Genomic DNA, 12,903 nt, shown 5'->3' on the forward strand with positions numbered 1-12,903 from the left:
AGTTTTATTTCATTTAAGTTATGAAACATGTTAGAAGATTTTTGCAAACCAATGGAGCTAAAATTCAAAGTCTGATTAATCTTAATTTTTAGACAGTTGCTCACATTCTCTAAGAGTGCTGGTAGTTCCCAGGAATGACAGGGGATGATGTAGTTAAGTATACAAAAAAGTATGTTATGATACCAGTTTATATTTCTGTTATATTGTTAGGGTTCGGTTTGTATTAGCAAACAAACTACTTCCGCTCCTTCTGAAAGCATGGCCGAAATCTTAAATCCCATTTTTCCTGGTGCCGTGGGGAGTGAAGCCTGTTCCCAGCATCACCAGGTCCCATTTCCGTCTCATTTTAGAGGCTCGAAGTTTCAAATCAAGAAAGCGCCGCATAAACCACGAGCCCTTCGGCGCGTTAAGTAGCGCTCCCAGCGGGGAAGATGGGCCCTGGGATGAGCGAGAACACGGTTTCGGCCAGGGGACCTCTGCGTGGTCCCCCCAAGGCTGGGGGCTGCTGTGGGGGGAGGGAGAAAGAGAGGGAGGAAAAGAGAAAAAAAGGGAGGAGAGAAAGAGGGAGGAAAGGAAGAGATGGAGGAAGAGGAAAAAAGAAAAAAGGAAAAAGCGAGCGAGGAAGCCAGCAGAGCCGGGCCATCACCCTCCCTGCCCGCGCTGCCCGCGGCGCCTCCGCAGGGCTGCACTCGCCTCGCTCGCCCCAAAATCAACTGCAACTTTTGCCTTCCTTTAGGGAGGACAAAAAGATTTCACGCATAACTTGCCCCGAACAAAGGGACCTCACGCCGGGGATTTCCTTTTCTTCTTCCTTTTATTTCCTTTCTCTTTTCTGCTGCGGGCTGCCAACAGAAGGAGTGGCTGGGGTGAGGGGGGAGAACTTAATTTTATACCAACGCGGTCAGTGCCGACAAACAGCTTGGAGAGTGCTGTGAGCCCCAGGGACCCGCAGGGACGGCAGCGGGGGGGTGGAGGGGTCAGTAAACACAGACCGTCGGGATCCACGGAGGAAACCTGGGGACAGGAGAGCGGGCTGTTATCACTCGCAGTGTCCTTGTAAAGACACTCCAGGTGCCCTGCAGAGGGGTCTGGTAACGAACGCCTCTTCACCTAGGAAGAACATGCCTTGCACACGCCTTGCATCGCGCACAGCACACTGCATGCTGCACAAAACATCGCACACTGCCCTGCACCGCACACCACACTCCACGCACCGCACGCTGCACATTGTGCATGGCACACCATGCACCGCACACTGCACACCGTGCACCACACACTGTGCACCGCACACCGTGCATCGCATACCATACACCGTGCATTGCACACCGTGCACTGCACACCGTGCACCGCTCCCCGCCTTGGCTCTTTGGGGAGTTTTTCTCACCAGTGTTCAATGCAGGCTGAACTCTCACTGATCCTATCAAAAAGGTGACATTTTCACCCGTGTTACCGAGAAAAAAAAGGGGGTGTGACCTTTACAAAAACAAAGATGGTTATCAGGGCCCTAGATAAGACTAACATAAACTGCCAGGACACACTTCTTGGAGTTACGTGTCGCTGCGTTACTCATTAAAGCAAAGAGCAGGGGGCAGCGGAGGGGACTGTGCTGCTGGGAGCAGCCGGCGCAGCCTGGCACGGCATGGTCCAGCACACATGCATGGCACGGCATGGTCTGGCACGGTCCGGCACAGCCCGGCCCGGCGTGGCATGGCACAGCCTGGCACGGTACAGCACGAGGAGCTGGGAGCCAGGCTGGCTGGTCCCACAGCAGGGGCCGTGGGCAGCACAGCCTGGCCACAGCCGCGGGTGTCCCCTCGCCGGCTCCGTGCCCCGGCCCTGCTGCTCCCGGGGGCCCTGTGTGTGTGAGCATGTGTGCAAGGGTGAGGGTGAGTGCAGTCTGGGTGTGCAGGGTGGGTGTGCGTGTGCAGGTGTCTGTGTCTGTGCACGTGCGAGCGCGAGTGTGTGTGAGTCTGGGTGTGCATGTGTGTATGTGCACATGCATGTGAGTCTGTGCATGTGCATGAGTGTTTGCGAGTTGACGGCGAGTGTATGTGCATGTGAGTGTGTGCATCTGTGTGCATGTGAGCGTGCAAGTGCATGCGAGTCCGGGTGCGCAGGGGCGCAAGTCTGGGTGTTCAGGTGCATGTGAGTGTGCGTGTCAGTGTCATGTGTGTGCACGTGTGCACAGGGTGGGGACGCTGTGCGTGCGTGAGTGCGTGCAGGTGGGGGGGTGCGTGCACACCTGCGTGTGTGCCAACCCCCACCCCGGCACCCTGTGCACCTCGGCGGCTGCCGCAGGACGGTGCCCTGCAGCACGCACCGCACTGCACAGAGGTCACGGCAGGCCCAGGAGGCCGCTCCGAAACCGCGCGTTTCCCTGCTCCGGGAGCCGCTCGTGCTCCCGCCAGAGCGGCAACAGCAAACTCCTCTCCCTGCCAGCGGAAGCAGAAAGGATGAAGACAGACTCACCCTGAACAGATGCTTCTGCCGGGGAAAGGGGACGTGGGGAGGTGTCTGGAGCCGGGCGGACAGGCGCAGTTCAGCGGCGAGGCTGATGGCCAGCAACGCGCCAGATTAGCATGGGGTCCAGCAGCTCACAGATTCGGATCAATAGCCCTGCAATCACATGCCAGATGGTTTTGGCAAGGACAGAAATAAAATAGTTCAAACCAGCCCGCAATGATTACGCCTTTTTGCACTCCTCTGCTCAACCTATTTGGAGCGGAAATGCGCTGCTGCACCTTCCAGTTGCAAGGAAGAGCAGAGCCCTCTGAAAATGGCTTTTCCTCGGCGGAAAAGCCCGTGTGTGTGTGTATATCTGTGAGAGAGAGAGCGTGAGAGCGTATGTGCCTGCTAGTGCGAGGAGTCAGTTACATGAAAGAAGACTTACATGGGCAGCTGGATTTTTTTCTGGTGACCATAGCAAATAATTTACTATTTTCAGTTACTAGTACATGCCTTAGCAAGCCGTAATTTCTCCCGCATTTAATCAATATTAAGCCTTGTTTTAAAAAAAAAAAAATAAGAGAATGGAAAAGCACGGCAGGCGTTGTTAATGCAGAAGACCTGCGCCGCGTAAGATCGGCTTGTGCCGAGCCCGCGCCCGCGGCTCGAGCGGCGGCGGAGGGGTGACGCCGGCGCGGTTCCCACGGCGGCGGAGGCTGGCGCGGGGGCCCCACGCGCGCTTCCCACCGGGTTTTCCCGCAGCAGCTGGACGCGGCTGGCGGGGGCCGCGGCGCGGGGACCCCCCGCCCGCCCTTTGACAGCAGCTCAAAAGGGAACGGGTCACGCTCCTCAAGCGCGGGTCCAGCCTGCCCTTAATTACCGCCTCCGCCAACAAAGGCGACATCTGCGCGGCCCGGCCCTCCGCGGCGCGAGCGGCCCGGGGACAAACCGCGGCCGGGGGCCGGGGGGGGCCGGGGGGGGCGGCGGGGCCGGGGCCGCCCGCGCACAAAGCAGCGGCGGCAGCGGAGGCGGCGGCGGCCCCGAGGCCCGTCCCGGTGCCGCCCGCCCCGTCCCGCCCCGCCGCGCCATTGGCGGCCCCGCGGCGGCGCCGCCCCCCCCCGCCGCCCCCCCCTCGCCGCCGCCGCCGCCGCCGCCCGCCCCGTCCCGTCCCGCCCCTCCCCGCCCCGCGGGGCGCGGCCGCCGTGCGCGCAGCGGCCCGCTCTGGACAGCTCCCGCGGCCCGCGCAGACGGCGGAGGCGGCGGCGAGGGCGAGGACATGGCGAGGGGCCGGCGCGGGCCCGGCTGAGCCGCCGCGGCGCCCCGCAGCCCGGCGCCAGGCCCCGCCGCCGCCGCCGCCGCCGCCGCCCCCATGGACTGAATGAAGACCGCCGGCGGCGCCTACCGCTGCCTGCCCGCGGCGCCGGGGGCCTGCGCCATGAACCCCGAGATGCCGCTGGAGCCGCTGGGCAGCCTGCACGGCGCCGGCCCCGAGCCGGAGCTGATGGGCAGCCCCAGCCCGCACCACGGCGGCCGCGCCGCGCCGCTCCGCGCGCCCCCGCCGCCCCCGCCGCCGCCGCCGCCGCAGGAGCTGGCGCCGGCGCCCGCCCGCCCGGCCATGGTGCCCAGCATGGCCTCGCTGCTGGACGGCGCCGCCGAGTACCGCCCCGAGCTCTCCATCCCGCTGCACCACGCCATGGCCATGCCCTGCGACTCCTCGCCGCCCGGCATGGGCATGAGCGGCACCTACACCACGCTGACGCCGCTCCAGCCCCTGCCGCCCATCTCCACCGTCTCCGACAAGTTCCACCACCCGCACCACCACCCGCACGCCCACCACCACCACCACCACCAGCGCCTCGCCGGCAACGTCAGCGGCAGCTTCACCCTCATGCGGGACGAGCGGGGGCTGCCCGCCATGAACAACCTCTACGGGCCCTACAAGGAGATGCCGGGCATGGGCCAGAGCCTCTCGCCGCTGGCCGCCGCGCCGCTGGCCAACGGGCTGGGCCCCATCCACAACGCGCAGCAGAGCCTCCACGGCTACGGGCCGCCCGGCCACGACAAGATGCTCAGCCCCAACTTCGAGGCCCACAGCGCCATGCTGGCCCGGGGCGACCAGCACCTCTCCCGCGGCCTGGGGACGCCCCCCGCCGCCGTCATGTCCCACCTGAACGGCGTGCACCACCCCGGGCACCCGGGCCACACGCCGGCGCACGGGCCCGGGCTGCCCCCCGGCCGGGAGCGGCCCCCCTCCTCCTCGGGCTCCCAGGTGAGCGGCTCGGGGCAGCTGGAGGAGATCAACACCAAAGAGGTGGCACAAAGGATCACCGCCGAACTGAAGCGCTACAGCATCCCCCAGGCGATCTTCGCCCAGAGGGTGCTGTGTCGTTCTCAGGGGACCCTTTCGGACTTACTAAGGAACCCTAAGCCTTGGAGTAAACTGAAATCCGGCAGGGAGACCTTCAGGAGGATGTGGAAGTGGCTGCAGGAGCCGGAGTTCCAGAGGATGTCGGCCCTGAGACTTGCCGGTAGGTCCTGCCCCGGGCGCCGCTTCCCCTCGGCGCCGGCCCCGTCCCCGTCCCGCCGGCCCGGCCCCAGCGGCCCCTCGCCCGCTCGGAGCGGCGCGGCTCAGGCGCCGGGGGCAGAACCCCCAAATACTTTGGGGATGGGTTATCCCCCTCCCCCGGCTCCCCCCGCTGCCGCCGCTGCGCTCGCTCTTGCCTGCAGCCGTCGGAGCTTGTGTCCCCGCTGCGCGCAGCCGAGCCCCGGGGGCAGCGGCGGCCGCGGCCGCGCAAGGGAGGGAGGCGCTTTCCCCCCTCGCCCGCGGGCAGCGGCTCCCGCCGGGTCGGGTCGGGTCGGGTCGGGGCGCCGCTCGGGGCGCCGGCTCCCCCGAGCGCGGCCGCCGCTCCGCTCCGCGCCGCTCCGCGCCGCTCCGCGCTCCCCTGCGTGCCCGGCGAGGCAGCGCGGCAGAGCGCGCGGCCCCAGGCGGCGGGGCGCGGGGAGCGCGGAGGGGGCGCGGAGCGGCGCGGAGGCGCCCGGGGCAGCGCGGCGGGGCGCGGAGGGGCGCGGAGGGGGCGGCCCGCGGCCGCATTGTTCCGCGGGGAGCGGCGGGCGCCCCCTGGCGCGGCCGCGGCGCGCGGCAGCCTCTATTGTTCTGAAATCGCCCCAAAGCGCCGGCCGCCGCGGAGCGCAGCGGAGCGGAGCGGGGAGCGCGGCCGCGGGGAGCGCGGCAGCCGCGGCAGCGCGGGGCGCGGCATTGCGGGCGGGTTGCTCCGCCGCGGGGCGCGGGGCGCCGCGCAACCAGCCCGGCCCCTGTCGGCGCCGCCGGCAGCGGACTTGCGCGGCCGGAGGGAATTCCGGAGTATTCTGTATTCCGGAGGGAAGGGGGCGGCGGGGGGGTTGGGGGCCAGATCTCTTCTCATGCGACGGGGGAAACGTCTTGGCCTGGGTGCACGCCGGGGACGCGTTAGCACTGCTGTGGCTACCCCAAAGGAAAGGAAACGTTCGCAGAAATGCGTTTATTGCAGTTTGCTTCACTGTCCGATCACATGTTAATAGAGGACTTCAGGGGTAGCGAATACTTGTTTTCGAAGATACCCTTTAACACATCTGCCTCCCCATTAGGATAAATAATTTATCTCGTGGATATATGTAGATAAATGGTAAATAGGAAATCTGTGGACAGACACAAGTACAAACGTGGTGGTGTGTGTATGTGTCCGGCTTGACTCTCTACTGTGACAGCAACATGTCCACAAACACCCTTTAGAAATTTAGGGATGTTTGCTCGGACAAGTCCTTCGTTCCTTTATTTCTATCAATTCCAACCTGGAGTGATTACTCCTTGCATATTCTTCATCAGCAGAGTTTAAATATAAAGCAGGCTTTCCTAAAGGTTGTCTTTCAGTTCAGAGCCCACTCTCCGGCTGAGTACGCGGAGGAGTTGGTTGAGGGGAGAGAGGCAAGGGGCGGGGGGGATGTCTGCGGCTGATCTGGACCCTTCCAGCATTTCCTTCTCGCCCTTCTGCGATGCTCATGTGCTATTGCTGCCGTGGCCATCGTTCCCCGGGTGATGCTGTGGTTGTTACGCCCCATAGTGTAGAAAGGGACCCAAGGGGGTAGAGCTCTGCTTTGCTTTTGGGGGGCCAGAAAGCCCCCGTGGAAGCCGGAGGAGTTTCCCCCTCCTTTGTTCCTAGCGGGGTGTTTTGCGCTTGTCGCACTCCCCAACACAGTTTGGAGAGACCGTGAGAGGCAACTTCCAGCCTCTCCTCCCCCTTCCTCGTTCCGTCCTTGAGCTAATTAATGCGTGAGACTCCCGAAGTGACTCGCGCAGACCTCGTCGGCCCATCTCGGCTGTCAGCGGGACTCGCAGCGCTGCCTTGAGCAGGAAGGTAGTGGATGCGGCAAGGCCGGGGGAGCCCCGTCCCGGGCGGGACAAGTGGCGGCTCCTGGTCTCACCCGGCTCCCGGGCTCGTCCGTGGAAGGAGGGTCTGGCTGGTCGTGGCGAGGGCGGCTGCGATCATGCCGCTGGCTTTCCTTGGGCCGCCTGAACCGAATACACGCAAGGAAAAGCTAGCAAATATACCGCCCTTTAGAGGCATTCCCGTATGCACCTGCATGCCTCTCAGCTGCACCTTAAACTGAGCCGAGATCTCCCTTTTTGCCACGGGATTTTATTTGCGACAACAAGTGTGTGAAGGACTCGGTGCATCTCATAAAAGACCATTTTCTTCTCTCTCTCTCTTTTTTTTTTTTTTTTCCCCCGAGTCAGTGGATTGCTCTCCCTTTTGCAAAGTACTGAGAGACGGGCAGTTGGGTGCAGAGGGCCTCCGCATGCTGGGCAGCTCCAGCACGGGGTGGGAAGCGGGCAGGGCAGGAGGAAGAGAGGCCATGAATTATTGATGGCCGTAATCCCTGCCCGACCCAGAACTGGAGATGCTGTGGGTTAAACAAGCACCAGCCTGGAGCCTCCAAACGCCTCACCGAGGCGGCCGGGGATTTTTCAAGGTGAAAGAGGCTTTGCACAGCCGCCCTGCTCTGCAGGCTTTCACAGCAGCCCGGGGGCTGCCTGGATTGCAGTCCCTGCCGGGGCCCTGGTTAGCCGGGCGGGGGGAAGTAGGTCTTGAAGCACAGGGCTGCGGAGGTGGTTTTGTTCTCGTCTTGCAAATTCCTGCTGTCCTTTCCAACACCCCGGGTCGAGCGGGGACGGATATTCAGTCCTTTTACATTTTCAGCCTAATGCAGGTCTAGGTTTGTCCGCAGCAAGAGCGTCGGTGGAATGGAAGGGGCCTTTGGTAGTTAAAGGAAGAAAGAAAGAGAAAAGGTGGCAGTAGCGGCTGCTCTGTAGGAAGGGAGCTTTCGATCAGTGCCACGTACAGCCTGCGTGTTCATCACATTATGCTGCCTCTGATGCAAGAGACCACGAGTTAATTGTTTTCACCTTTGCGATAGCGATCGCTTATGGTCAACTCTCTCCCCCCGCCGTCACACACCCCTTTAACCCCTGCCTCCCCCCAGAAACCCCAAACCCAACGACTTCTCTATTATGGCGGCAGCGGCAGCGCAGGGCGGCGCGGTCCGCGGGGGTCGGAGCCGCTCCGCGGGCCTGCGTGGCCCCGCTCCGCGGCTCTGCGCGCACCGACGGCCTCCCCGTCGCGGGAAGCGCCAGCGCCGCGGGCGCCGGTTCCCCGCTCTCGGGCAGCAAGGGTGGCTCGTCCCCCCGACGGCTCCCTCGGCTCCCCCGACCCCCGGCCCCGGCTCCCCTACCCCGTCGGGCCGCCCTTCCTCCGGCGGCTTCCCCGCAGCGGCGTCGGCGCCGGCAGCGCTCGCAGGCCGGGCAGCAGCAGCAGCAGCAGCAGCCCCAGCCCGGCCCCCGTCGCCTTTAGTCCCTTTCGCTTTAATCCCAGCCTCTGGAAGCACGCGGTTATGTCACTTTCTCAAACAAACGTGTACGTGGAGGGAAATCGATGCAGATAATGTTTAGAAGATTAAAAGAGCATTAATGCTGGCAACAAGAACATAAACGTGTGGACCCAGTTTCATTGATCTGGAACCTGATCCGGCTTATTTCCAGTAATGCTGCCGGTGCTCTTCCTTCCCAGCACCTCGCTCCCCGCCCCTCCCCGCCGGCGCCGGCTCCTCGCCCCGCTCGGGGCGCTGCGGAGGGGGCGCAGGCGGCAGGACCCGCCGTGGCCGCGGAAGGGCGGTTGGAGCAGCCCCCTCCGCCGGGGCACCCGGCGGAGCGGCGAGGCTCCCCAGCACGCCGTCCTCGTGTTCCCCGGCACCCTTCGCCGGGCGGGGGGCTGTCTCCTGAGCTCCCGCGCGTTTAGAAAGGGCCGCCCGATATTCCTTCGCAGTTTTAATCCGGTTTTGTTTGGGGCTGCCAGTGCCTACGGATACGATCTCCGATTTTCTCTGTCTCACGCGCGCTGAGACGCGCACACATGCTCGTGGGTCTCTGCTCTCCCCGCTTCTTCCCCACTGCCTTTCCACTAAACTCGGCGTCGCTCCATCACAGCCAGGGCCGGGCTTTCTGGTTGCTTCCCCCTTTGGTGTGTTTGCAGGGCTTCGAGCGGGCGCTGAGAAACGCCGCTTGCTTTGCTATTTCCTTCTTCCAAAACCCGAAACCTCCCCTCCCCGGCGCCCGAGCCCTCTCTCCCCAGAGCGCCCCAGGCCGCTCCGCGCAGCGCCCTCCCGCCGGCGCCCGGCCGCCCCGGCCCCGCAGCCCCGCGGAGGGAGGCGCGCAGCGGCGCGCAGAGGCGGCGCGACCCTCCCGCGGGGCCGCCGGGCAGCGCTGGCTCCTCTCGGGCGGCCGCGGAGCCGCGGGGCCCCTTTGCCCGTGTGAGCTGCAGCGGTGACGGGGAAACAGTCCCTGCTGGGGCTTCCTGTGCAACCTGCTTAATTACTGCATATAAATCACACGGGCATCCCGTCGTGTCCGCGCCGTGGCCTAGGCGTTTTCTTCTCCGCGTAGCCGAGGAGCCAGGGAATAGCAGGGGACGATCCTCCCGGCCGCTTCCAGTCCGCGCCCGGCTGGGCATTGATCGTCCCAGGGAGCGGGGAACCCGCCTGCGCTCGCGGGGAGGGGGAGTGGGAAAGACCTTTGTAAATTACCGTCCCTTCGGGAAATTGATTTTTTATTACCACGTGTGAATATGCAGCTTCATTGCCCCGATGTTTCCTTTCCCTTTATTCTCCTACTTAAATCCCTCGGAGCAAAAGGAATGAACTGAAAGTGCTGTCAGATTTCTGAAAACCGTTTACCCCTGTGCTCTTGCCGTAAGTTTTCCTCAAACGAAACGAAAATATACTGTCCTTTGAGAGAAAGCCTTTCTCTCCCCATGGGAACTGTAGAAGAGGGATGTGCTCATTATTTATTTTTTAAAGGACTGCTAAGTCCGTTGATCATCTTCAGCCATTTCTGTACTGGAATTACCGACACCGCTTATAGCGATTTTGTGCAGTATCGGAGCATAAAGCTGTAAGCAGTACTTGGCAGCTCCTATGGAGGTGTAAGAAGCTCATGCAGTTCAAATTTCAGATATTATCCTAGTTTTAGACACCTACAGGAATACAGGCAGTGTATTCTACACACAGAATAGTAGATCACATCTGATTAAATTTTACACAGATTTTAAAATGTCTAAAATATATCCTTATGTTAACAAACACATTGTTTGCTGAATGCTTTAAAGATACAAGGACAAAATATCATCCTTTGGCATAAAGGTGCACATACAAATGTCTTCAGAAATGTTTAGAGGGAAAGATAAAATATGCATTCAAATGAGTGCATGGTGGTCTAAAGCAAGGAGTACTTGTCTTTGTACAAGCAAGGAGAAGGAGGAACCGCTAACAGCTGGAAGGATCTCTGTTAGCCGTAGGACTCTGCATGGCACATTGTAACAAAGGACCCCGATCTGCAGCAAGAGAAACCTCTGAGAATCTTCAACAGGAACGTCTGGCTTTGTTAAAGATTCCAACTACGCAGATGGAAACAGAAAGGTTTTTATTTCTGGAGAGTTGCTATCAATTTTGGATAAACATTCTCCTAAAAAAATAAATAAAATCTCGCCAGTCTTCAGATTCTCACTATACCTCGACTGTCACTTCACCACCCTTGTATCTCACCCTTGAAATTACGTAAACCTCCTCTTTCTGCGGCAGGGAAGATGTGACATGAATCTGTGTGGGGTGACCGCGGGGCATATGGAAGAAACGGCATGAAACCAAATAGGAAGGACACATAAATAACATATTCTTATCTTTAACGAGGAGGGAGTGTGTGGCTACTGTCTCCATCCCCTTCGGAGACTGAGCTGTCGGTGCACCCGGGATTGGCGAGGCCGAGGCCAGCAAGGCCCGAGGGAGCAGCCTGCTCGGGCGGCTGCTCCTGCCGTGCCTGGGCTGCCTTACAGAAGGCTGGTGCCCGCTGTGGGTGAGCCGGCCCGGCGGAGGGCGAGCAGGGCCGCGTCACGGGTCCACTGCCCACGCTGGCTCACCAATCTGCACCTGGAGAGGAGCGCTAACCCAGTGGAAAGAGGAGCCCTTTATCGTTTTATGCAGGGCCAGGGAAACCTTTCATATTGATCCTATTGATCCAGTCCTCCCCATTACGGAAACCGCATAGTTAAAGACCCCTGCTCAATAGATTTACCCTTCATGCTTGCAATACTCTTTTAAGTGGTCTCAGTCGAAGTAGCTGGACGGCTTTAAACCAGGGATCCAAACAAAAGGCGAGGTAGAGAAAGACTTTGCTCCAGGACACTTTGCTGAATCAGTGGTAGGTGTTTGAGATGAGGGTGGGCAAAGTCAAGGGGTAAAATACTTCCCCATGGTATGCTCAGCTCTCTCCAGAAAGGTTCATTTCCTGATTGCCCACCGTAGGCTTCCAGCACTGCTGGGCCTGGGCCCAAACCTTCACCGTACTTGCAGCTCTTCTGGCAGAGCAGGCCACAAGGAGTAAAACAGTGTTAGCAGGATTGTCCTGTCAGGTCAGGCAAGCTGGGGACGGCTCCGAGAGCCAGCAGGACAGCAAGGCAGGTGGGACTGTCATTCCCCAAGGGGCTGTGCTGGCTTGGCTCTGGCAGAGGCTCTGGCAGCAGCAATCTGCCCACTGCCCCCCCCCCCCCAAACTCTGTGACCTTCTAACTGCACGAACTGCAAATACGGAAACATTTCTATTAAACCTTTATTTGCTCCAGCCCCAGTAGGGCAGTCCCTAAATTTCTGCCAGGATGAAAAATATTAATGATCCCTAGGTGAGTCAATGTATTTATCTGCTCTGTGAGTTCAAAGGGCAGAGTTCAACTGTGGTTCAGGTTAATTGAACACGAAACCATGTCCTAATGCCTGTGTTGCCTGCAAAGTACTAAACCTCAGAATATTATCAGTTGGAAGGTGCACCAAATCTATGGTAAGCAAACACAGGAAGAATGCAATTAAAATAACTTTTGTGCTGTAATCTTTTGTGAGCTACCAAGCTCAACTGGGTTCTGAAACTCTGGGTAAAGACCTCTGGGGTGAAAGAAGCATTTTCTCACCCAATAATACAGTTCTCACCAAATAACACGGGTCTCACTGACCTGTAGAGCAGCTTCTGCAGTTTAGGCTGAGACTCAGCCTTAGACTAACATGCTCCTACCAGAGCAGAGCAAAACATTTGTTTACATAATCAGGTTTTTGCCTCATGCTTATTTAACCCCATCAAAATTATTTACTGCTTTGAAAAGTCGAAGGTTACAACTGACCCTACTGTACAAACAATGACAGTCCGAAAGCAAGGCAAAAGACAGTCTGGCTAATCCTGTGCTTTGCAGATATCTTATTATTTTTCTGGGCTGATCAGCAGAATGCTTGCATTGCTTGTTTACATTTCCTGATTGCTGAATCACGTTATTGATGATTAAACATTTTTGTACCAAAACACCATCAATGATTCATTTGTGCAAAACACACATACTGACCTCTTTGTATTTGTATCCCTTTGATCACTGCGCATTTCAGCAGTGCTGCCTGGGCCAGCGTGGCTCCTATTTGGACTGCCCAGCAGAGGGATGGGAGGGCCTCGCCACCCCCACCCCGCTGCCCTCAGCCCTGCCACCCCTGGCCCCGGCCGTGCTGGCCATGAGTGCCCCCTGTCGCCAGCTGCCCGTGAGCTGCGCCAGGGCACAGCTGCACGGCCCCACTGCGCAGGGCTGCAGAGCATCACCCAGGGGAGACACATCCAGCCCAGGCCCTGGAAGCCAGGTCTGGTTTAACAGGTGCTTACTCAAGGCTGCATCGCAGGTTCCCGCGTAGAAATCTAGGCCATATTCCTCACATTTGCTCCTTGCAAATGCTAGAAAAATGCACACTGTCCTGTTCTGCTTCTTACACCACCCCCTCACCTTAGCTTGATCTTCCTCCTGCAGTGTATTACAGGCTATGGTTAACATCTGATGTGCATGGTCTGCTCTC

The 12,903-nt window shown here is 59.9% G+C and overlaps 1 protein-coding gene and 1 long non-coding RNA gene across 3 annotated transcripts in view; one reads left to right on the top strand and one right to left on the bottom strand.

Moving 5' to 3' along the window:
* Nucleotides 1-5,317, bottom strand: LOC136995400 (uncharacterized). Of its 2 annotated transcripts, none has more exons than XR_010886979.1 (3): nt 5,167-5,317; nt 2,470-2,616; nt 1-1,014 (listed from the first exon to the last, which is right to left on the bottom strand). It is a non-coding gene; the product is annotated as an uncharacterized lncRNA (long non-coding RNA). The 2 variants fall into 2 exon arrangements; XR_010886980.1 differs by lacking the exon at nt 5,167-5,317 and adding an exon at nt 3,326-3,400.
* ONECUT2 (one cut homeobox 2) overlaps nt 3,824-12,903 on the top strand; it is a 27,689-nt gene continuing 18,609 nt past the window's right edge. Inside the window, exon 1 of the mRNA XM_067316263.1 lies at nt 3,824-4,973. Within this exon, the coding sequence (XP_067172364.1) occupies nt 3,824-4,973 (1,150 nt within the window). The remainder of the gene's footprint in view (nt 4,974-12,903) is intronic.

The sequence above is a fragment of the Apteryx mantelli genome, chromosome Z (assembly GCF_036417845.1).
Source record: "Apteryx mantelli isolate bAptMan1 chromosome Z, bAptMan1.hap1, whole genome shotgun sequence".
Lineage (NCBI taxonomy): Eukaryota > Metazoa > Chordata > Aves > Apterygiformes > Apterygidae > Apteryx > Apteryx mantelli.